Here is a 25,000-nt window from a genome sequence, read left to right on the forward strand (position 1 = left end):
GTCTAGTTTGGTCTAGAATTGATCGTCTAGTTTGGTCTAGTCTTGATCGTTTGGTCTAGTCTTGATCGACTAATTTGTTCTAGTCTTGGTCGTCTAGTTTGGTCTAGTCTTGGTTGTCTAGTTTGGTCTAGTCTTGGTCGTCTAGTCTTGGTCGTCTAGTTTGGTCTAGTCTTGGTCGCCTAGTTTGGTCTAGTCTTGGTCGTCTAGTTTGGTCTAGTCTTGGTCGTCTAGTTTGGTTTAGTCTTGTTCGTCTAGTTTGTTCTAGTCTTGGTCGTCTAGTTTGCTCTAGTCTTGGTCGTCTAGTTTGCTCTAGTCTTGGTCGTCTAGTTTGGTCTAGTCTTGGTCGTCTAGTTTGCTCTAGTCTTGGTCGTCTAGTTTGGTCTAGTCTTGGTCGTCTAGTTTGGTCTAGTCTTGGTCGTCTAGTTTGGTCTAGTCTTGGTCGTCTAGTTTGGTCTGGTCTTGGTCGTCTAGTTTGCTCTAGTCTTGGTCGTCTAGTCTTGATCGTCTAGTTTGGTCTAGTCTTGGTCGTCTAGTTTGGTCTAGTCTTGGTCGTCTAGTTTGGTCTAGTCTTGGTCGTCTAGTTTGCTCTAGTCTTGGTCGTCTAGTTTGGTCTAGTCTTGGTCGTCTAGTTTGGTCTGGTCTTGGTCGTCTAGTTTGCTCTAGTCTTGGTCGTCTAGTCTTGATCGTCTAGTTTGGTCTAGTCTTGGTCGTCTAGTTTGGTCTAGTCTTGGTCGTCTAGTTTGCTCTAGTCTTGGTCGTCTAGTTTGGTCTAGTCTTGGTCGTCTAGTTTGCTCTAGTCTTGGTCGTCTAGTTTGCTCTAGTCTTGGTCGTCTAGTTTGGTCTAGTCTTGGTCGTCTAGTTTGGTCTAGTCTTGGTCGTCTGGTTTGGTCTAGTCTTGGTCGTCTAGTTTGGTCTAGTCTTGGTCGTCTAGTTTGGTCTGGTCTTGGTCGTCTAGTTTGCTCTAGTCTTGGTCGCCTAGTTTGGTCTAGTCTTGGTCGTCTAGTTTGGTCTAGTCTTGGTCGTCTAGTTTGGTCTAGTCTTGGTCGTCTAGTTTGGTCTAGTCTTGGTCGTCTAGTTTGGTCTAGTCTTGGTCGTCTAGTTTGGTCTAGTCTTGGTCGTCTAGTTTGGTCTAGTCTTGGTCGTCTAGTTTGGTCTAGTCTTGGTTGTCAAGTTTGGTCTAGTCTTGGTCGTCTAGTTTGGTCTAGTCTTGGTCGTCTAGTATTGGTCGTCTAGTTTGGTCTAGTCTTGATCGTCTAGTCTTGGTTGTCTAGTTTGGTCTAGTCTTGATCGTCTAGTTTGGTCTAGTCTTGGTCGTCTAGTTTGGTCTAGTCTTGATCGTCTAGTTTGGTCTAGTCTTGGTCGTCGAGTTCGCTTTTTTAGATCATCTAGTTCTCTTTATTTTCTTTTCTAGATCCTTTGTTGTAGATCCCAGTTGACTTCTCTAGAATATAATCTCTCTTCTTAATGGTTTGAATTTCATGTCTCTCTTCTCGCTCCCTAGCTCCTTGATGGCTCTAGTTTCATGTCTTTCACTGTGCCTTGCCTCCCTTCCTAGCTCCTTGGTCTCTCTCCTAGCTCCTTGGTCTCTCTCCTAGCTCCTTGGTCTCTCTCCTAGCTCCTTGGTCTCTCTCCTTAGCTTGTTACTGGTTCTGTTTCTCACTAGCTCCCTCACCTCTCCCTTCCTCCTAGCCTAGCATAGCCTCTCCTTTCAGCCTCAGAATTCCAGCCCACACGGCATAACCCCCCTCTGTATACCCCCAAGAAACCAGGGACACATTTGATTTAATTTGATACATTTTGTTGTTACACTGTCTTGAGTCTTCAGCATGCCCTGCCCATTGTGCTTATAAGACACGACTGCATTGGCATCGTTGACAAACTGCAGTAGCTGAAGATGACATTTGTGCGATTCAGTATTTTCACATCACGACCGTCGTTCTCTCAATAACTGCCATCCAAGTCCATTCTGATTGGGTTCAGAACTTTATAGAGAACTACTGTGAGGTTACCTGTGGCCCGGTGTGGTCCGATGGACCCTGGGTGGCCCTGGGTGGCCCGGTGTGGTCCGATGGGGCCCTGGGTGGCCCGGTGTGGCCCAGGTGTGGCCCGGTGTGGCCCAGGTGACAGAGTGTGGCCCGGGTGTGGCCCAGGTGTGGCCCGGGTGTGGCCCAGGTGTGGCCCGGGTGTGGCCCAGGTGTGGCCAGGTGTGGCCCAGGTGTGGCCAGGTGTGGCCCAGGTGCGGCCAGGTGTGGCCCGGTGGCCCGGTGTGGCCCAGGTGTGGCCCGGTGTGGCCCAGGTGACAGAGTGTGGCCCAGGTGTGGCCCGGTGTGGCCCAGGTGACAGAGTGTGGCCCAGGTGTGGCCCAGGTGTGGCCCAGGTGTGGCCCGGTGTGGCCCAGGTTTGGCCCGGTGTGGCCCGGTGTGGCCCGGTGGCCCAGGTGTGGCCCGGTGTGGCCCGGTGTGGCCCAGGTGACAGAGTGTGGCCCAGGTGTGGCCCGGTGTGGCCCGGTGTGGCCCGGTGTGGCCCAGGTGACAGAGTGTGGCCCGGGTGTGGCCCGGTGTGGCCCGGTGGCCCGGTGTGGCCCAGGTGTGGCCCGGTGTGGCCCAGGTGACAGAGTGTGGCCCGGGTGTGGCCCGGGTGTGGCCCAGGTGTGGCCCAGGTGTGGCCCAGGTGACAAAGTGTGGTTTCATTACCTTGGAAGCAGTCTATGGATTAGGACAGAGGGAGCCCATCACAAAATGGCATCCTATTCCCCACACAGTGCAGTAGTTTCAACCAGGGCCCAAGAAGTGCACTATATAGGGAATAGGGCTCTGGTCTAAAGTAGTGCACTATATAGGGAATAGGGCTCTGGTCTAAAGTCACTAGTAGTTCACTATATAGGGACTAGGGAGCCATTTGGGGCGTAACAGGTTTGTTACCCAGCTACTGCCACCATCTCAAATCAAATCAATTCAAATGTTATTAGTCACATGCGCCGAATACAACAGGTGCAGTAGACCTTACAGTGAAAAGCTTACTTACGAGCCCTTAACCAACAATTCAGTTTAAAAAAAATATGGATAAGAATAAGAAATAAAAGTAACAAGTAATTAAAGAGCAGCAGTGAAATAACAATAGCGAGACTATATACAGGAGGGTACCGGTACAGAGTCAATGTGCGGGGGCCCCCGGTTAGTTGAGGTAGTATGTACATGTAGGTAGAGTTATTAAAGTGACTATGCATAAATCAAAATCAAATCAAATGTATTTATATAGCCCTTCTTACATCAGCTGATATCTCAAAGTGCTGTACAGAAACCCAGCCTAAAACCCCAAACAGCAAGCAATGCAGGTGTAGAAGCATGACAACAACAGAGAGCAGCAGTGGTGTAAAGAGGGGGAGGGGGGAAATGAAAATAGTCTGGGTAGCCATTTGATTAGATGTTCAGGAGTCTTATGGCTTGGGTGTAGAAGATGTTTAGAAGCCTCTTGGACCTAGACTTGGCGCTCCGGAACCGCTTGCCGTGCGGTAGAAGAGAGAACAGTCTATGACTAGGGTGACTGGAGTCTTTGACAATTTTTAGGGCCTTCCTCTGACACCACCTGGTATAGAGGTCCTTGATGGCAGAAAGCTTGGCCCCGGTGACGTACTGGGCCGTTCGTACTACCCTCTGTAGTGCCTTGCGGTCGGACGCCAAACAGTTGCATTACCAGGCAGTGATGCAGCCAGTCAGGATGCTCTCGATGGTGCAGCTGTAGAACCTTTTGAGGATCTGAGGACCCATGCCAAATCTTTTCAGTCTCCTGAGGGGGAATAGGTTTTGTCGTGCACTCTTTTTGATTTTTTTCCACCTTTATTTAACCAGGTAGGCCAGTTGAGAACAAGTTCTCATTTACAACTGAGACCTGGCCAAGATAAAGCAAAGCAGTGCGACAAAAACAACAACACAGAGTTACACATGGAATAAACAAACGTACAGTCAATAACACAATAGAAAGATCTATATACAGTGTGTACAAATTAAGTAAGGAGGTAAGGCAATATATAGGCCAATAGTGGTGAAGTAATTACAATTTAGCAATTACCACTGGAGTGAGAGATGTGCAGATGAGGATGTGCAGGTAGAAATACTGGTGTGCAAAAGAGTAAAAAATAATAATATGGGGATGAGGTAGGTAGTTGGGTGGGCTATTTACACATGGGCTGTGTACAGCTGCAGCGATCGGTAAGCTGCTCTGACAGCCAATGCTTGAAGTTAGTGAGGGAGATATAAGTCTCCAACTTCAATGATTTTTGCAATTCGTTCCAGTCATTGGCAGCAGAGAACTGAAAGGAAAGGCGGCCAAAGGAAGAATTGGCTTTGGGGGTGACCAGTAAAATATACCTGCTGGAGCGTGTACTATGGGTGGGTGTTGCTATGGTGACCAGTGAGCTGAGATAAGGTGGAGCTTTACCTAGCAAAGACTTATAGATGACCTGGAGCCAGTGGGTTTGGCGACGAATATGTAACGAGGGCCAGCCAACGAGAGCATACAGGTCGCAGTGGTAGGTAGTATATGGGGCTTTGGTTACAAAACGGATGGCACTGTGATAGACTGCATCTAATTTGCTGAGTAGAGTATTGGAGACTATTTTGTAAATGACATCGCCTAAATCAAGGATTGACAGGATAGTCAGTTTTACGAGGGTATGTTTGGCAGCATGAGTAAAGGATGCTTTGTTGCGGAATAGGAAGCCGATTCAGATTTAACTTTGGATTGGAGATGTTTGATGTGAGGCTGGAAGGAGAGTTTACAGTCTAACCAGACACCTAGGTATTTATAGTTGTCCACATATTCTAAGTCAGAACCGTACAGAGTAGTGATGCTAGGTGGGCGGTCGGGCTGTGCAGGCAGCTATCGATTGAAAAGCATGCATTTAGTTTTACTAGCGTTTAAGAGCAGTTGGAGGCCAGGGAAGGTGTGTTGTATGGCATTGAAGCACGTTTGGAGTTTTTTTAGCACAGTGTCCAAAGAAGGGCCAGACGTATACAGAATGGTGTCGTCTGCGTAGAGGTTGATCAGGGAATCACCTGCAGCAAGAGCGACATCATTGATATATACAGAGAAAAGAGTCGGCTCGAGAATTGAACCCTGTGGCACCCCCATAGAGACTGCCAGAGGTCCGGACAACAGGCCCTCCGATTTGACACACTGAACTCTATCAGAGAAGTAGTTAGTGAACCAGGCGAGGCAGTCATTAGAGAAACCAAGGCTGTTGAGTCTGCCGATGAGAATACCTCTCACGACTGTCTTGGTGTGCTTGGACCATGTTAGTTTGTTGGTGATGTGGACACCAAGGAACTTGAAGCTCTCAACCTGCTCCACTACAGCCCCGTTGATGAGAATGGGGGCGTGCTCGGTCCTCCTTTTCCTGTGTCCACAATCATCTCCTTTGTCTTGCTAGGTTTAGCATTTTCAAACCAAAAACATCAATGTACCAGATATTAGCATGTGTTAAATGTCATGCCCGAGGCCACGTCTCAATCCTAAAACATCAATGTACCAGATATTAGCATGTGTTAAATGTCATGCCCGAGGCCACGTCTCAAACCAAAAACATCAATGTACCAGATATTAGCATGTGTTAAATGTCATGCCCGAGGCCACGTCTCAATCCTACAACATCAATGTACCAGATATTAGCATGTGTTAAATGTCATGCCCGAGGCCACGTCTCAATCCTTTAAACATCAATGTACCAGATATTAGCATGTTATTAATGTCATGCCCAAGGCCACGTCTCAATCTGAGGCACGTTATAGAGCAGAGTACTGGACATTCTACAATGAGCCTTTATTAAAAGGCATTTCCCCCAACGTACAAGGATATTGTCTTCATGGTAAACACTGTGAATGTCGGCTCAAGTGGACATTTAAAAGTCAAATGCAATGTGCTGCTCTATAACGCACTTTGGTTTGAATCCCGAGCATGAGTACAAAATAAAAAATTCAACTTTTAAAATGTTTCAAGGAGCTTTTAATGTTAAAGTCAAACTTTTACACACATCATCATCATCATCATCATCATCATCATCATCATCATCATCATCATCATCATCATCATCAAACCGTTCTGTAACAGCAACTCCTCGGCTGTGACTGAAATGGGACCCTATTCCCTCTATAGTCCCCTACTGTTGACCAGGGCCCTCCATAGTCCACTACTGTTGACCAGGCCCATCTATAGTCCACTACTGTTGACCAGGGCCCTCTATAGTCCACTACTGTTGACCAGGCCCCTCTATAGTCCACTACTGTTGACCAGGCCCATCTATAGTCCACTACTGTTGACCAGGGCCCTCCATAGTCCACTACTGTTGACCAGGCCCCTCTATAGTCCACTACTGTTGACCAGGGCCCTCTATAGTCCACAACTGTTGACCAGGGCTCTCTATAGTCCACTACTGTTGACCAGGGCCCTCTATAGTCCACTACTGTTGACCAGGGCCCTCCATAGTCCACTACTGTTGACCAGGGCCCTCTATAGTCCACCACTACTGTTGACCAGGGCTCTCTGTAGTCCACTACTGTTGACCAGGGCCCTCCATAGTCCACTACTGTTGACCAGGGCCCTCTATAGTCCACTACTGTTGACCAGGGCCCTCTATAGTCCACTACTGCTGACCAGGGCCCTCTATAGTCCACTACTGTTGACCAGGGCCCTCTATAGTCCACTACTGTTGACCAGGGCCCTCTATAGTCCACTACTGTTGACCAGGGACCTCTATAGTCCACTACTGTTGACCAGGGCCCTCTATAGTCCACTACTGTTGACCAGGGCCCTCTATAGTCCACTATTGTTGACTAGGGCCCTCTATAGTCCACTACTGTTGACCAGGGCCCTCTATAGTCCACTACTGTTGACCAGGCCCCTCTATAGTCCACAACTGTTGACCAGGGCCCTCTATAGTCCACTACTGTTGACCAGGGCCCTCTATAGTCCACTACTGTTGACCAGGGCCCTCTATAATCCACTACTGTTGACCAGGGACCTCTATAATCCACTATATAAGGAATAGGGTACCATTTCTGGAAGCACACCTCATCCTCGTAATCATTAGCAAATGCATTTAGTTGAATAATTAATGAATCCCAGCTAATAATAGAGCAGCAACAGATAAAAAAAAAAGAGAAAATCAGGAGGAAAAAAAATGTTTGTATTTTTTTATTTTATTTTTAATGCAAAATTGAAACAGGTAAAACATGCCTTTTTGTCTGTTATGAACATTGTTCGCTGTTCTGCGTGTTCTATGGGTTCCTCGGTTCTACTGGGTAGTTCTTACGGTTCTATAGATGGCTATTAGGTAATCGACCAATCAGGAGTTAAAAAGGCACCCTATTCCCTATATAGTGCACTACTTTGGCCACAGTCCTGGTCATAAGTAGTGCACTATATAGGGTACCATTTAGGACTCAAACCGAGGTGTCACCTTTCAAAAGTAAAGTCCTAAACAGGTGAATGGAAATATCTCTTTGAGACGTCATTAACCTGTTATCACCCTGTCCTCTCTCTCTCCAGGCCTGTTATCACCCTGTCCTCTCTCTCTCCAGACCTGTTATCACCCTGTCCTCTCTCTCTCTCTCCAGACCTGTTATCACCCTGTCATCTCTCTCTCTCTCCAGGCCTGTTATCACCCTGTCCTCTCTCTCTCCAGGTCTTTTATCACCCTGTCCTCTCTCTCTCTCCAGGCCTGTTATCACCCTGTCCTCTCTCTCTCCAGACCTGTTATCACTCTGTCCTCTCTCTCTCTCTCCAGGCCTGTTATCACCCTGTCCTCTCTCTCTCTCTCCAGGCCTGTTATCACCCTGTCCTCTCTCTCTCTCTCCAGGCCTGTTATCACCCTGTCCTCTCTCTCTCTCTCCAGGCCTGTTATCACCCTGTCCTCTCTCTCTCCGGGCCTGTTATCACCCTGTCCTCTCTCTCTCCAGGCCTGTTATCACCCTGTCCTCTCTCTCTCTCTCCAGACCTGTTATCACCCTGTCCTCTCTCTCTATCCAGGCCTGTTATCACCCTGTCCTCTCTCTCTCCAGACCTGTTATCACCCTGTCCTCTCTCTCTCTCTCTCTCTCTCCAGGCCTGTTATCACCCTGTCCTCTCTCTCTCCAGGCCTGTTATCACCCTGTCCTCTCTCTCTCCAGACCTGTTATCACCCTGTCCTCTCTCTCTCTCCAGGCCTGTTATCACCCTGTCCTCTCTCTCTCCAGGCCTGTTATCACCCTGTCCTCTCTCTCTCTCCAGGCCTGTTATCACCCTGTCCTCTCTCTCTCGCCAGACCTGTTATCACCCTGTCCTCTCTCTCTCCAGACCTGTTATCACCCTGTCCTCTCTCTCTCTCCAGGCCTGTTATCACCCTGTCCTCTCTCTCTCTCTCCAGGCCTGTTATCACCCTGTCCTCTCCCTCTCTCTCCAGGCCTGTTATCACCCTGTCCTCTCTCTCTCCAGGCCTGTTATCACCCTGTCCTCTCTCTCTCTCCAGACCTGTTATCACCCTGTCCTCTCTCTCTCCAGGCCTGTTATCACCCTGTCCTCTCTCTCTCTCCAGACCTGTTATCACCCTGTCCTCTCTCTCTCCAGGCCTGTTATCACCCTGTCCTCTCTCTCTCTCTCTCTCCAGACCTGTTATCACCCTGTCCTCTCTCTCTCCAGGCCTGTTATCACCCTGTCCTCTCTCTCTCTCTCTCTCTCCAGACCTGTTATCACCCTGTCCTCTCTCTCTCTCTCCAGGCCTGTTATCACCCTGTCCTCTCTCTCTCCAGGCCTGTTATCACCCTGTCCTCTCTCTCTCCAGGCCTGTTATCACCCTGTCCTCTCTCTCTCTCTCCAGACCTGTTATCACCCTGTCCTCTCTCTCTCTATCCAGGCCTGTTATCACCCTGTCCTCTCTCTCTCCAGTCCCATTTAACAGGGCTAAGAAGAAGTCATTTAAATTGTCTTTAAACGTGCAGTATATAAAACACACATACTCCCACACAATGCCAGCCTCCTAAATGGCACCCTAATCCCTGCATAGTGCACTACTGGCACCCTAATCCCTATACACTTCACGACTTTTTGCCGACTTTTGACGACAGACCCCCTATATGGCTTCTATAGGGACTAGGGTGCCATCCCGTACGCAGACACAGATTCATGTTCACTGTTTCTATAGGTCCGTGACAGGCCGGGGAAGGAAAGGTAGGGTAGGATGCTAGTAGGGTAGGATGTCTGTACGAGACTCTGCATTAAAACAGCAGTTTGACTTCCCGGAAGAAAAGATCTGTCTTGTAATTAACACAAATCATTGTTCTCAGAGTCTCTTGTAGCAAAGGTCTCCTTGTCCGTTGGGGTTAACTCAGCTCCTGAATCCAGACCCTGTGGGTTGGAATCCAGCTCCATGATTTACATATATCCAGGGACCGGGTGGTCATGGTTACTACACAGTATGTACTGTATGTCAGTGGCTCAAGGTGAGCTAGAAAACCCGGTAGGGTTATGGCATAGACAGACCAATCCCCTTCGAGCATTCCGGCTTGGAACCCAACGTTCTGGAACTAGAACCCACACAGAACCTCCGTCCATTGTCACATCAGCGCAACGCTGAGTCCAGTCCACCAATCACAGAGCTTCAGAGACAGCAGGTTGGGAGACAAGAGGTTAGAGGGCGGAGGGTTTGAGAAGGTCAGTGACACCATAGAGAAGAGTGGAGAGAGAGATCGGGGAACCATAGAACTACAACTCAATTCTAACTCACATTCTGGGGGATTGAGTTAGAACTCAATTCTAAATCGAATTCTAAGGGATTGAATTAGAACTCAATTCTAAATCGAATTCTAAGGGATTGAATTAGAACTCAATTCTAATTCTAAGGGAGAATTGATGGTTTTGTTTTCATGTAGAAACCCAGCTGCTTGCTTTACAAATGACGAACTGTACACATTGTGTCAAGTCTTACCTGAGAGGTGGTTAGTGTGTAACTGAAGTTAAAGTCACTGATTATATGGTGCGTGATCTTTCTTTAGACTGTTAAGGTGTAGCCGACTCTGGCTTCCTTTTAGGAAGGAGACAAGGAGAGGATTCTATTTTAGACTGATAAGGTGTAGCCCCTGGACTCTATAGTCCTTCCACGCGTCCCTTCAATGTGAGGAGATTCTCATTTTCTCTCAAATTGCTACAGCAAATAACCTCAAATAACCTCAAATATCCTCAAATAACCTCAAATATCCTCACTGAGGGATGAAGGTTTCTCTCTCTTCCTCTCCTCGTGATGACTTCACACACTGATGCTCTCTCTCCCTCTCTCCCTCTCTCCCTCTCTCCTTCTCTCTCCCTCTCTCCCTCTCTCTCCCTCTCTCCCTCTCTCCCTCTCTCCCTCTCTCCTTCTCTCTCCCTCTCTCCTTCTCTCCCTCTCTCCCTCTCTCCCTCTCTCCTTCTCTCTCCCTCTCTCCTTCTCTCTCCCTCTCTCCCTCTCTCCTTCTCTCTCCCTCTCTCCCTCTCTCCTTCTCTCTCCCTCTCTCCTTCTTCCTTACATACAAACACACACATAGAAACATACATCATGTTTTCAGAGATGCATAATATCTCCAAAAAGAAGGCGTCTGGTTTTCTCCCCCAAAAAATAACAAATTAGCGTATAGCTGTTTTTATTTCATGCAGAAGAAGAAGAGTTTGAGTTCTTTTTTTGTCCCGAAACATTTTGGTTTGTTCTATGAGTTACTACGTCCTGTTAGAGGAATCCTTTAAACGTCCCTTTAATGTAAAGCCGCTATATAGACCAAAACATCCCTTTAATGTGTTGAAAGATGAATACTTATTTAAATACATGTTGACATAAATGGGGGTTGAGGAGGAGGGGGGGGGAGCATGCAAAAAGCTAGTTTTCAGAGGCAACATGTTATATGTTAAAAGTATGGTTAAATCCATGTAGATACATTATATGTGTGTGTGTGTGTGTGTGTGTGTGTGTGTGTGTGTGTGTGTGTGTGTGTGTGTGTGTGTGTGTGTGTGTGTGTGTGTGTGTGTGTGTGTGTGTGTGTGTGTGTGTGTGTGTGTGTGTGTGTGTGTGTGTGTGTGTGTGTGCATGTGTATCCTTCTGCATTATGGGTTGATTTTGTATAGCTATAGTGTATGTGTGTGTGTGTGTGTGTGTGTGTGTGTGTGTGTGCACGTCGCACGTCTATGTCGTGTGTGTATGGTTTCACTGAGTGTGTGTAGTTGTGTGTGTGTGCGTGTGTGTTTCACTACATTGTGTGTGTGTGTTTCACTACATTGTGTGTGTGAGGGAGGATTCTGATATACATAATGAATGAAGTGACTGGTCGTCAGCACGGTAGACTACTCTGTAATGGCCTTAATGAATGGAGGACAGTGCTGCAACACTGCCAGTCTAAACATGTGTACAGTCTCCACTAGGGTTGCACCTTTACGCTAACGCTCCCCAAAACCCCCAGGTTTATTTCTCAGAAATCCCGGTAAAAAAAAGATTCCTCGGAATAGGTAGGAAATCCGTCATCCTCCAACTAGGATTTCAGAAGAACCTTGGAGTTTTGTGAACGTTCCCAGAACTTAGCTTCCCTAGTCTCAGCAAGAGAAGGCAGAAAGACAGAAAAATTGTCATTTTCCATTAGAAAACGCTGGAATACGTTGGCACTGATACTGGTACCTTGTATTCGCAGTGATTCCAGCTCATATGATGTAAAAACATTGTATTTGCCTGAATCCCTTTTCTTTTTGTTTCAAAAATACCTGATGTTTTTTTTTCAATCAGTTATCTTTTCCTAAGTCCTTGTCTTTGCCAAAGAATCCGATTGGTTGTTACTGAAAATATATTGTCCGCGATTGGTTAGATTCTGATAATCCTCGTTGTATGGTTGGTTAATATCTCGATGTTACTTGTCAATAATGCCGTATGATGATTGGTGGATTAGGTTTAAATCACATTTGATTGATGAGCATGAAATCCATTCAAATTCCTTTTATAACGACAGGCTCATCGGTCCTATCGTTTGATTGGTTAAACCGTCCATGGCGTCCCATCATCGCTTTCGCCGATTAGTCAGATTCAGATCTGTCCGATCATAAGTCTTTAAATCAAATTGTATTGGTCACATACACCTCAGCGAGTGTTCCCATTGGTCCTGAGGCGTGTATGGCGTCAGGCCCAGTTCCACCATCTCTCTCCCATCTCCCCACAGCTCCCCCTGTTGGTGGGAGGTCAGACATGCATCTGATTCACTTTAAATAGTTTTTTTTTAAAGAGAAGAAAGAAGTTAACACTTGACACTGATCTAAGTTCAGTATTGTGTTGCTCCCTGTAATACTTCAGGTTAGGATTCAGGGAAGAGTAAACTGATCCTAGATCTGTTTTTTGAGAGAAACTTCTACCCAGAGTTTAGATTAGATGAAGTCAGTCAGTACGTGACTCCAGAGCAGAACTGCTCTCTCTTTTTTCCAAAGGCAATCCATGGATCCATCTCCCTCCTCACCATACACATAAATATGATGTTTTTAGTATCCAAAAGTTCAGATTCGATTAAATCGTAGTTTTTTTTTGGGGGGGGGGGTGGTGTTCAGTTAATTAACACCATTTATCTGTTTTTATTCACACCTTATAGTTGTTTCTTCTTGGAGATTAAGTTCCCAGTGTCCTTTTTGTGGTTTTGTAGTTGTGTGGTGTCTTGTCTCCAAAACAAACCCAAACCCACTGAGCGGTCCTCTCTTCTTTAGGTGTTGTTATTAATGTTATTATTCACAGCTGGTCAAAGTTCTCAACAGAAAAACTACAACAGAAATGGACCATTTCATTCCAATGTCTAGAAGTGGACTGTTCCATTCCACCAGAACAAACAGGGATTCCATCAGCAAAGGGGTGCAGCAGCAGTGGACTGATCCATCCATCCTGCTCTCACAGGTAGACCTCTCTACGGGAGAGCGTGAGGCACGACGTGGTCTTGTAGTCCCCGTTCCTCGTTAATGGTATAACCTCCGGAGGATTGACCCTACCCTGACCCCTCCTATCCTCCTCGTGATGGCGTCTCCCGAACCCGGCGGAGCTGAACGTGTCGTACGACGCTGACGTCATCTTGCGGTTGAGTAGGTTCCGGTTGTGGTCGCCCATGTTCCGGTTCATCCTGTCTCCGCCCACCAGGCTGCCGAGAGGATCCCCATTGGCTAACGGTAACCTCTGACCTCCTCCGCCGACTCCCACGCTGACCACGCCCGGTTCGGAACTCCCGGCGCTACCGGCGCTCTCGCTGTCACTATCTTCCTCGTTATCGTCGTCATGGTTATTGTTGTTGTCGTTGCCAGGGGAGGCGAAGGTGGACAGGCGGGGCGGCTCGCTGACGTGGCGCTGGCGCTGGTGTTGCCGAGGCGACGGGCGGACTGCGGCGGGCATCCAACAAGTGTCGGAGTGTCCAAACTCATCACACTCCCTCGTGCACTTCCCTGTCAGGGCTACGTCTGGGAGCTGTCTGGCATCTGGAGAAAGAGAAGGATGGAGGGAGGGAGGAGAGAGCGAGGGAGTGTGACAGGGGAGAGAGATATATTGTTAGAATATAATACAGAATCAATCAAACATATTTTAGCTGTCTGTCATCTACAGTTAAGTGGAGGGAGAGAGAAAGAGAGAAAGTATATAAAATATGGTATTTAAAAAATATGGGAAATAACACTGTCATCATACTGGTAATAATACACAGCAGCAACCACAGGTCGCTGAGAGAGGGAGAACTACTGTTAAAATATAATACAGACTCAAAGATGTCTAGACTCATAGCTGTGTGGCATCTACAATGGGAAGGGAGAACTACTGTTAAAAATATAATACAGACTCAAAGATGTCTAGACTCATAGCTGTGTGGCATCTACAATGGGAAGGGAGAACTACTGTTAAAATATAATACAGACTCAAAGATGTCTAGACTCATAGCTGTGTGGCATCTACCATGGGAAGGGAGAACTACTGTTAAAATATAATACAGACTCAAAGATGTCTAGACTCATAGCTGTGTGGCATCTACAATGGGAAGGGAGAACTACTGTTAAAAATATAATATAGACTCAACGATGTCTAGACTCATAGCTGTGTGGCATCTACAATGGGAAGGGAGGGGTTAGAAGGAGATAATCTGTTAATATGGGTTTAGAAAAGAGAGATTATACTGGGTTGAATACATCTGGTAATATTCAACAATTTACCATTGCTTTTGAGAGAGAAAGAGAGACCGAAAGACAGACAGAGAGAGAGACAGAGAGAGACAGAGAGAGACAGAGATACACAGACAGAGAGACAGAGACACAGAGACACAGAGAGGCAGAGAGAGACAGACAAACAGACAGACAGACATACTTACATACTAGATATATAAAAGTGTATAGTGTATATAATTGAATAGAAAAATACTGACTGCATTCAAGGGATTCAAAGCATTTCCTAAAATATAATAACACGTTCCAACAGCCCCAAAAGGTCAAAGGTTTAAATGTCAAAGGTCAATCTTTTATGGACTGATGTAATATGTGAGAGGATTATGCCTACAGCAGACGGGTTTATTTTTTTAAAGGTGTCTCTAAATAATATTTAAAGGGATCTCTACATGTCATATGTGAGAGAATTATGCCTACAGGAAATTAATGCATCTAGACTATTTAAAGGGATCTCTAGATATGTGAAGTGCATGGAGGGACACATTTAAAATGAGTAGGTCAGACTAATCTCTGTAGACTGATCTGAGGTCAGTTAAGTGGTAACGTGTTAAGGTCTCTCTCTCTCTCTCTCTCTCTCTCTCTCTCTCTCTCTCTCTCTCTCTCTCTCTTGTTGTTTCTATGAGCAGTATTATGTTGTTGCATTCTGTGTAGGAGTGTGTGAGTCTGCGTTTGAGTACACACAGTATCTCTGATACTGAGTGTTTGTGTGTGAGTGTTTGTGTGTGTGTGTCTCAGGTGTGTGTGTTCCCTCTCCCTCACCGTTCTCCACATGTTCCTCCTCTCCTACACTTCCCTCAGGTGTGGTCCTCTCGTACCCCTCCTCAGGGAGAGCCAGCGCCCCCACACGGGGTCCAGAGGAACCCTTACTGCTGGGGGTCTCAGAGTCCTCTGCAGCGCTGTCATAGCAACCACCGTCCTGAGGCCCCGGGACCACGGAGAACGTCACCCTCCGCAGGGTCGCCTGGACGGAGAAAGAGAGGGGGAAGAGAGAGAGAGGTCTGTTAGAATGGGAGTATACATCTGGGATTCGGTCATTTAAACATCAGATTAGAGAAAATACAACAGTCACTTCAACTGGTTACTGAGAAAAGAGGAGAGAGAGAGAGAGAGAGAGAGAGAGAGAGAGAGCTAGAGAGAGAGCTAGAGAGAGAGCTAGAGAGAGAGAGAGAGAGAGAGAGAGAGAGAGCTAGAGAGAGAGAGAGAAAGAGAGAGAGAGAGAGAGAGAGAGAGTGTAAGTTAAATACCACACTTTGAACTGGCATCAAGACACCCACACACACACACACACACACACACACACACACACACACACACACCACACCCACACCCCCACCCCCACCCCCCCACACACACACACACACACACACACACACACACACACACACACACACACACACACACACACACACACACACACACACACACACACACACACACACACACACACACACACACACACACACACACACACACACACACACACACACACACACACACACACACACACTCAAAAGGAGTTAGAACGGGAACTGTGTTCTTGCTATAGAAGAGTGTATCTAATTCCACAGAGTGAGAATAGAACCATTGAAACCCTGAAGGGGTCATTCTGGAACAGGAAACCTATTTCTACATTACCCTCTATCTCTCCTCACACTCTGCTAGCTCTGTGGAAAATTACTACCGGACAAATTAGCTGCCCATTAACTTCCCTCTTCAATTTTTACAACAGAGCGACAGAGAGATAGCAGGGAGAGAAAACGAGAGAGAACTAAAGTAATGCTAACAGATTACAGAACGGTAAAGACGGTAAAGACGGTAAAGACGGATGAATTACATCCGTTCCCAGATGATCACTGCAGGAAACATTCAGTCCAATCAACAGGAGAGAGGGAAGGAGATGAGACCAGAGATGCCTTCCTCTGTTCCTCCATCCATCCATCCATCCATCCCTGCCTCCTCTCTGAGAGGGAAGGAGATGAGACCAGAGATGCCTTCCTCTGTTCCTCCATCCATCCATCCCTCCATCCCTGCATCCTCTCTGAGAGGGAAGGAGATGAGACCAGAGATGCCTTCCTCTGTTCCTCCATCCATCCATCCCTCCATCCCTGCATCCTCTCTGAGAGGGAAGGAGATGAGACCAGAGATGCCTTCCTCTGTTCCTCCATCCATCCATCCCTCCATCCCTGCATCCTCTCTGAGAGGGAAGGAGATGAGACCAGAGATGCCTTCCTCTGTTCCTCCATCCATCCATCCCTCCATCCCTGCATCCTCTCTGAGAGGGAAGGAGATGAGACCAGAGATGCCTTCCTCTGTTCCTCCATCCATCCATCCCTCCATCCCTGCATCCTCTCTGAGAGGGAAAGGAGATGAGACCAGAGATGCCTTCCTCTGTTCCTCCATCCATCCATCCCTCCATCCCTGCATCCTCTCTGAGAGGGAAGGAGATGAGACCAGAGATGCCTTCCTCTGTTCCTCCATCCATCCATCCCTCCATCCCTGCATCCTCTCTGAGAGGGAAGGAGATGAGACCAGAGATGCCTTCCTCTGTTCCTCCATCCATCCATCCCTCCATCCCTGCATCCTCTCTGAGAGGGAAGGAGATGAGACCAGAGATGCCTTCCTCTGTTCCTCCATCCATCCATCCCTCCATCCCTGCATCCTCTCTGAGAGGGAAGGAGATGAGACCAGAGATGCCTTCCTCTGTTCCTCCATCCATCCATCCCTCCATCCCTGCATCCTCTCTGAGAGGGAAGGAGATGAGACCAGAGATGCCTTCCTCTGTTCCTCCATCCATCCATCCCTCCATCCCTGCATCCTCTCTGAGAGGGAAGGAGATGAGACCAGAGATGCCTTCCTCTGTTCCTCCATCCATCCATCCCTCCATCCCTGCATCCTCTCTGAGAGGGAAGGAGATGAGACCAGAGATGCCTTCCTCTGTTCCTCCATCCATCCATCCCTCCATCCCTGCATCCTCTCTGAGAGGGAAGGAGATGAGACCAGAGATGCCTTCCTCTGTTCCTCCATCCATCCATCCCTCCATCCCTGCATCCTCTCTGAGAGGGAAGGAGATGAGACCAGAGATGCCTTCCTCTGTTCCTCCATCCATCCATCCCTCCATCCCTGCCTCCTCTCTGAGAGGGAAGGAGATGAGACCAGAGATGCCTTCCTCTGTTCCTCCATCCATCCATCCATCCTTCACTCCTGCCTCCTCTGTCCCTCTCTGTCCCTCTCTTTCAGTCTGGTTTATGATGTAGAGATTGATGTTGTGTCCTTGACTTCGCATGACTCCCTCTGCCTTCTCCAGCTCTATCCCTCTTTCCCAATAATTCCATTCCCCCATCTCCCTCTTCTCTCTCCATCTCTCTCTCTCTCTCCCTCTCTCTTCTCTCCCTCTCTCTTTCATATCAGTCCATGTTACTACTAACATATCAGTCCATGTTACTACTAACATATCAGTCCATGTTAATACTAACATATCAGTCCATGTTACTACTAACATATCAGTCCATGTTACTACTAACATATCAGTCCATGTTACTACTAACATATCAGTCCATGTGTTACTACTAACATATCAGTCCATGTTACTACTAACATATCAGTCCATGTTACTACTAACATATCAGTCCATGTTACTACTAACATATCAGTCCATGTTACTACTAACATATCAGTCCATGTTACTACTAACATATCAGTCCATGTGTTACTGCTAACATATCAGTGTGTGTGTGTGTCTGACAATTTGTGTGTGTGTGTGTGTGTGTGTGTGTGCGTTTGTGTGTTGCGTATGTGTGTGTGTGTGTGTGTGTGTGTGTGTGTGTGTGTGTGTGTGTGTGTGTGTGTGTGTGTGTGTGTGTGTGTGTGTGTGTGTGTGTGTGTGTGTGTGTGTGTGTGTGTGTGAGCTCAGTAATCCAAGTAAATAGATTGTAAACATCGTCTCTTCAAAGAGAATGAACTAGGCCTGGTTAATTAAGACTCTCTCTCCTCCTTACATGAGTCTGCATATTCAACAGACACAACTGCACACACACACACAGACACAGATGTGTGTGAATGAGTGTGTCCTTGAAGAGCGAGCAGATTTCAGTGTGTTTGTGTGTGTGTGTATGTATGTGTGTGTGTGTGTGTTATTTCCTCGCTACATATTAATCAAAGAGGATGTCTCTTATGCATAAACCACAACTACAAATATCTAGAAACAGCTGCAGGACTACACACACACACACACACACACACACACACACACACACACACACACACACACACACACACACACACACACACACACACACACACACACACACACACACACACACACACACACACACACACACACACACACACACACACACACACACACACACAATATCAAAGTGTTAGATTTATATACACCACCGGTCAAAAGTTTTAGAACACCTACTCATTCAAGGGTTTTTCTTTATTTTTACTATTTTCTACATTGTAGAATAATAGTGAAGACATCAACACTATGTGTATAACACAAAACAACACATGCAATCATGTAGTAACCAAAACAAGTGTTAAACAAATCAAAATATATCTTTTATATGAGATTCTTCAAAAATCCACCCTTTGCCTTGATGACAGCTTTGCACACTCTTGGCATTCTCTCAACCAGCTTCATGAGGTAGTCACCTGGAATTCTTTTCATTATTTTCTTTTCATAATTAAAAGTTAATTTGCGGAATTTCTTTCCTTCTTAATGCGTTTGAGGCAATCAGTTGTGTTGTGACAAGGTAGGGGTGGTATACAGAAGACAGCCCTATTTGGTAAAAGACCAAGTCCATATTATGGCAAGAACAGCTCAAATCAGCAAAGAGAAACGACAGTCCATCATTACTTTAAGACATGAAGGTCAGTCAACTCAGAAAATTTCAAGAACTTTGAAAGAACATCAAGCGCTATGATGAAACCGGCCCTCATGAGGACCGCCACAGGAAAGGAAGACCCAGAGTTACCTCTGCTGCAGAGGATAAGTTCATTAGAGTTACCAGCCTCAGAAATTGCAGCCCAAATAAATGCTTCACAGAGTTCAAGTAACAGACACATCTCAAAATCAACTGTTCAGAGGAGACTGTGTGAATCAGGCCTTCATGGTTGAATTGCTGCAAAGAAACAACTACTAAAGGACACCAACAAGAAGAAGAGACTTGCTTGGGAAAGAAAACACGACCAATGGCATTTATACCGGTGGAAATCCGTCCTTTGGTCTGATGAGTCCTAATGTCAGATGTTGGGTTGCAACCTCCGTATCTTTGTGGGAAGCAGTGTGGGGGAACGGATGGTCTCTGCATGTGTGGGTCCCACCGTGAAGCATGGAGGAGGAGGTGTGATGGTGTGGGGGTGCTTTGGTGGCGAGACTGTCTGTCATTTATTTAGAATTCAAGGCACACTTAACCATCATGGCTACCACATCATTCTGCAGCAATACGCCATCCCATCTGGTTTGCACTTAGTGGGACTATCATCATACTGACTAGTATGTATGCTGAGTGAACAGACCTATAGTCCTGACTAGTATGTACGCTGAGTGGACAGATCTATAGTCCAGACTAGTATGTACGCTGAGTGAACAGACCTATAGTCCTGACTAGTATGTACGCTGAGTGAACAGATCTATAGTCCTGACTAGTATGTATGCTGAGTAAACAGATCTATAGTCCTGACTAGTATGTACGCTGAGTGAACAGATCTATAGTCCTGACTAGTATGTACGCTGAGTGAACAGACCTATAGTCCTGACTAGTATGTATGCTGAGTGAACAGATCTATAGTCCAGACTAGTATGTACGCTGAGTGAACAGATCTATAGTCCTGACTAGTATGTACGCTGAGTGAACAGATCTATAGTCCAGACTAGTATGTACGCTGAGTGGACAGATCTATAGTCCAGACTAGTATGTACGCTGAGTGAACAGATCTATAGTCCTGACTAGTATGTACGCTGAGTGAACAGATCTATAGTCCTGACTAGTATGTACGCTGAGTGAACAGATCTATAGTCCTGACTAGTATGTATGCTGAGTTTTTCTCTATCACTCCAGTTCCTCCCTTTCCTCTCTCTCTCTCTCTCTGTCTCTCGCTCTCTCTCTCTCGCTCTTGGCCTCTCACACTCTCTGTCTCTCTCTCTGTCTCTCTCTCTGTCTCTTTCTCTGTCTCTCTGTCTCTCTCTCTGTCTCTGTCCCTCTCTCTGTCCCTCTCTCTCTCTCTTTCACTCTCTCTCTCACTCTCTCTCTCTCCCCACTAGCAGGTGATGTTGAGAGTGTTCAGAAGTATCTGACTATCACGACAGTCTGTGAGAGGAATAATAAACACTATGCAGCACTGCAGCGAGACACAGAGAGAGAGAGAGACAGAGACAGAGAGAGAGAGAGACAGAGAGAGAGAGAGACAGTAAGAGAGAGAGAGAGAGAGAGACAGAGAGAGACAGAGAGAGACAGAGAGAGACAGAGAGAGACAGAGAGAGGGAGAGAGAGGGAGAGAGAGACAGAGAGAGGGAGAGAGAGGGAGAGGGAGAGAGAGGGAGAGCGAGGGAGAGCGAGAGAGAGAGAGACAGAGCGAGAGACAGAGAGAGAGACAGAGAGAGAGAGAGAGAAAGAGAGAGAGAGAGAGAGAGAGAGAGAGAGAGAGAGAGAGAGAGAGAGAGAGAGAGAGAGAGAGAGAGAGAGAGAGAGAGAGAGGAAAACGATAATGACATGATAAGAGGGGAGAAAGTGGAGGTGAAAAGATGACAGATGGAAAGTGTGACTAAATGAATAAAGAAATGGAGAATGACAGAAAGAAAGAGAACAATCAAGAGAGAGTGAATGAATGAGTGAGAGAAATAAATAAATACAGGACTCATGAAGGACACAACCTCCCCCCAACACACACACCTTGAGTTCTACATAGCACCACACCGTTGACAGAGAGAGCAGAGAGAAAGAGAGAGAGAGAGAGAGAGACGGAGAGAGAGACGGAGAGAGAGAGAAAGAAGGAGAGTCCAAATGGCTTCATATTCCCTATCTAGTGCACCACTTTGACATGAGACGTATACAGAGAGTATAGTATACAGACAGAGAGTATAGTATACAGGCAGAGAGTATAGTATACAGACAGAGAGTATAGTATACAGACAGAGAGTATAGTATACAGGCAGAGAGTATAGTATACAGGCAGAGAGTATAGTATACAGACAGAGAGTATAGTATACAGACAGAGAGTATAGTATACAGGCAGAGAGTATAGTATACAGGCAGAGAGCTCCCGTGTTGTAGGGAACCGGCAGCAGGAAAACTAACTGCAGCAGCTCTAGGTCATCTGATCATTCTGATGCAGTCTTTTCTGTCAGTCCCTGTTCATAAAGTACACGCTACTAATACTACTGCTGCTGCTACTGCAGTACACACTACTAATACTACTGCTGCTGCTACTGCAGTACACACTACTAATACTACTGCTGCTCCTACTGCAGTACACACTACTAATACTACTGCTGCTCCTACTGCAGTACACGCTACTAATACTACTGCTGCTGCTACTGCAGTACACACTACCAATACTACTGCTGCTGCTACTGCAGTACACACTACTAATATTACTGCTGCTGCTACTGCAGTATAAACTACTAATACTACTGCTGCTGCTACTGCAGTACACACTACTAATATTACTGCTGCTGCTACTGCAGTACACACTACTAATATTACTGCTGCTGCTACTGCAGTACACACTACTAATACTACTGCTGCTGCTGCTACTGCAGTACACACTACTAATACTCCTGCTGCTGCTACTGCAGTACACACTACTAATACTACTGCTGCTGCTACTGCAGTATAAACTACTAATACTACTGCTGCTGCTACTGCAGTACACACTACTAATACTACTGCTGCTGCTACTGCAGTACACACTACTAATACTACTGCTGCTGCTACTGCAGTATAAACTACTAATACTACTGCTGCTGCTACTGCAGTACACACTACTAATACTACTGCTTCTGCTACTGCAGTACACACTACTAATACTCCTGCTACTGCTACTGCAGTACACACTACTAATACTACTGCTGCTGCTACTGCAGTACACACTACTAATACTCCTGCTGCTGCTACTGCAGTACATACTACTAATACTCCTGCTGCTGCTACTGCAGTACACACTACTAATATTACTGCTGCTGCTACTGCAGTACACACTACTAATACTACTGCTGCTGCTGCTACTGCAGTACACACTACTAATACTCCTGCTGCTGCTACTGCAGTACACACTACTAATACTACTGCTGCTGCTACTGCAGTATAAACTACTAATACTACTGCTGCTGCTACTGCAGTACACACTACTAATACTACTGCTGCTGCTACTGCAGTACACACTACTAATACTACTGCTGCTGCTACTGCAGTATAAACTACTAATACTACTGCTGCTGCTACTGCAGTACACACTACTAATACTACTGCTGCTGCTACTGCAGTACACACTACTAATACTCCTGCTACTGCTACTGCAGTACACACTACTAATACTACTGCTGCTGCTACTGCAGTACACACTACTAATACTACTGCTGCTGCTACTGCAGTATAAACTGGCCTGAATGTAGACAACATAGGAACTGCAGGACTAATTAACTACTAATACTACTGCTGCTGCTACTGCAGTACACACTACTAATACTACTGCTGCTGTTACTGCAGTACACACTACTAATACTCCTGCTGCTGCTACTGCAGTATAAACTGGCCTGAATGTAGACAACACAGGAACTGAAGGACTAATTAACTACTAATACTACTGCTGCTGCTACTGCAGTATAAACTGGTCCTCCGGTAGACAACACAGGAACTGCAGGACTAAGTAACTACTAATACTACTGCTGCTGCTACTGCAGTATAAACTGGTCCTCCTGTAGACAACACAGGAACTGCAGGACTAATTATTTACTAATACTACTGCTGCTGCTACTGCAGTATAAACTGTCCTCCTGTAGACAACACAGGAACTGCAGGACTAAGTAACTACTAATACTACTGCTGCTGCTACTGCAGTATAAACTGGTCCTCCTGTAGACAACACAGGAACTGCAGGACTAATTAACTACTAATACTACTGCTGCTGCTGCTACTGCAGTATAAACTGGTCCTCCGGTAGACAACACAGGAACTGCAGGACTAAGTAACTACTAATACTACTGCTGCTGCTACTGCAGTATAAACTGGTCCTCCTGTAGACAACACAGGAACTGAAGGACTAATTAACTACTAATACTACTGCTGCTGCTACTGCAGTATAAACTGGTCCTCCTGTAGACAACACAGGAACTGAAGGACTAATTAACTACTAATACTACTGCTGCTGCTACTGCAGTATAAACTGGTCCTCCTGTAGACAACACAGGAACTGCAGGACTAATTAACTACAAATACTACTGCTGCTGCTACTGCAGTATAAACTCGTCCTCCTGTAGACAACACAGGAACTGAAGGACTAATTAACTACTAATACTACTGCTGCTGCTACTGCAGTATAAACTGGTCCTCCGGTAGACAACACAGGAACTGCAGGACTAATTAACTACTAATACTACTGCTGCTGCTACTGCAGTATAAACTGGTCCTCCTGTAGACAACACAGGAACTGAAGGACTAATTAACTACTAATACTACTGCTGCTGCTACTGCAGTATAAACTGTCCTCCTGTAGACAACACAGGAACTGAAGGACTAATTAACTACTAATACTACTGCTGCTGCTACTACAGTACAGACTGGTCCTCCTGTAGACAACACAGGAACTGCAGGACTAATTAACTACTAATACTACTGCTGCTGCTACTGCAGTATAAACTGGTCCTCCGGTAGACAACACAGGAACTGCAGGACTAAGTAACTACTAATACTACTGCTGCTGCTACTGCAGTATAAACTGGTCCTCCTGTAGACAACACAGGAACTGCAGGACTAATTAACTACTAATACTACTGCTGCTGCTACTACAGTACAAACTTGTCCTCCTGTAGACAACACAGGAACTGCAGGACTAACTACTGTTTCTGATGTTGGCGCTGTGCCACTGATGTTGAGTGTGTGTGTGTGTGTGTGTGTGTGTGTGTGTGTGTGTGTGTGTGTGTGTGTGTGTGTGTGTGAATACTGCATTGCTGATCTCATTCATATTGACAAGCAACATCATTGTCATTTAGCTATGCAGAACCACTCCCCCTCCCACACACACACACACCGACACTCTACGCTTTTCCTTTCTCCCATCTGTACATTGTACGCCTGCAGTCACACAATCAACACAATCACAGCAGATCACTGTGTTCACACACTGAGAAAAGAGGCTGTGAATCATCGAGCCCTCTCTTTGTGTAGTTATGATGTCTAGCTATAGAGGGAAACAAAAGAGGATGGATGGAGGGAGGGATCAACAGACGGACGGACGGAGGGATGGAGGGAAGGAAGGATGGAGGGAGGGAAGGAGGGAGGGAAGGAGGGAGGGATCAACGGACGGACGGACGGAGGGATGGAGGGAAGGATGGATAGAGGGATGGAGGGACGGAGAGATGGAAGGATGGAGGGAAGGAGAGATGGAGGGATGGAGGGATGGAGGGACGGAGAGATGGAGGGTTGGAGGGATAGATGGATCAAATAAGTAAAGAGAAATGACAGTCCATCATTACTTTAAGACATGAAGGTCAGTAAACTCAGAAAATTTCAAGAACTTTGAAAGTCTCTTCAAGTGCAGTCACAAAAACCATCAAGCGCTATGATGA

General features: G+C 46.4%; 1 protein-coding gene across 2 annotated transcripts in view; it reads right to left on the reverse strand.

The window, feature by feature from the left end:
- Positions 1-5,983: 5,983 nt before the first annotated feature.
- Positions 5,984-25,000, reverse strand: part of LOC139579525 (protocadherin-7-like) — a 93,052-nt gene continuing 74,035 nt past the window's right edge. Inside the window, exons 5-7 of one of the 2 annotated variants that reach the window (XR_011675773.1) lie at positions 14,968-15,169; positions 10,216-13,479; positions 5,984-10,185 (exon numbers count right to left, since the gene is read on the reverse strand). Coding sequence is in view for 1 of the 2 variants with exons in the window: in XM_071408242.1 (XP_071264343.1) it covers positions 12,905-13,479; positions 14,968-15,169 (777 nt within the window). In the remaining variant the exon portion in view is untranslated. Of the gene's footprint in view, positions 13,480-14,967; positions 15,170-25,000 lie in introns of both variants that reach the window. The other variant, XM_071408242.1, reaches the window with a different exon arrangement.

This window comes from Salvelinus alpinus, chromosome 6, assembly GCF_045679555.1.
Source record: "Salvelinus alpinus chromosome 6, SLU_Salpinus.1, whole genome shotgun sequence".
Lineage (NCBI taxonomy): Eukaryota > Metazoa > Chordata > Actinopteri > Salmoniformes > Salmonidae > Salvelinus > Salvelinus alpinus.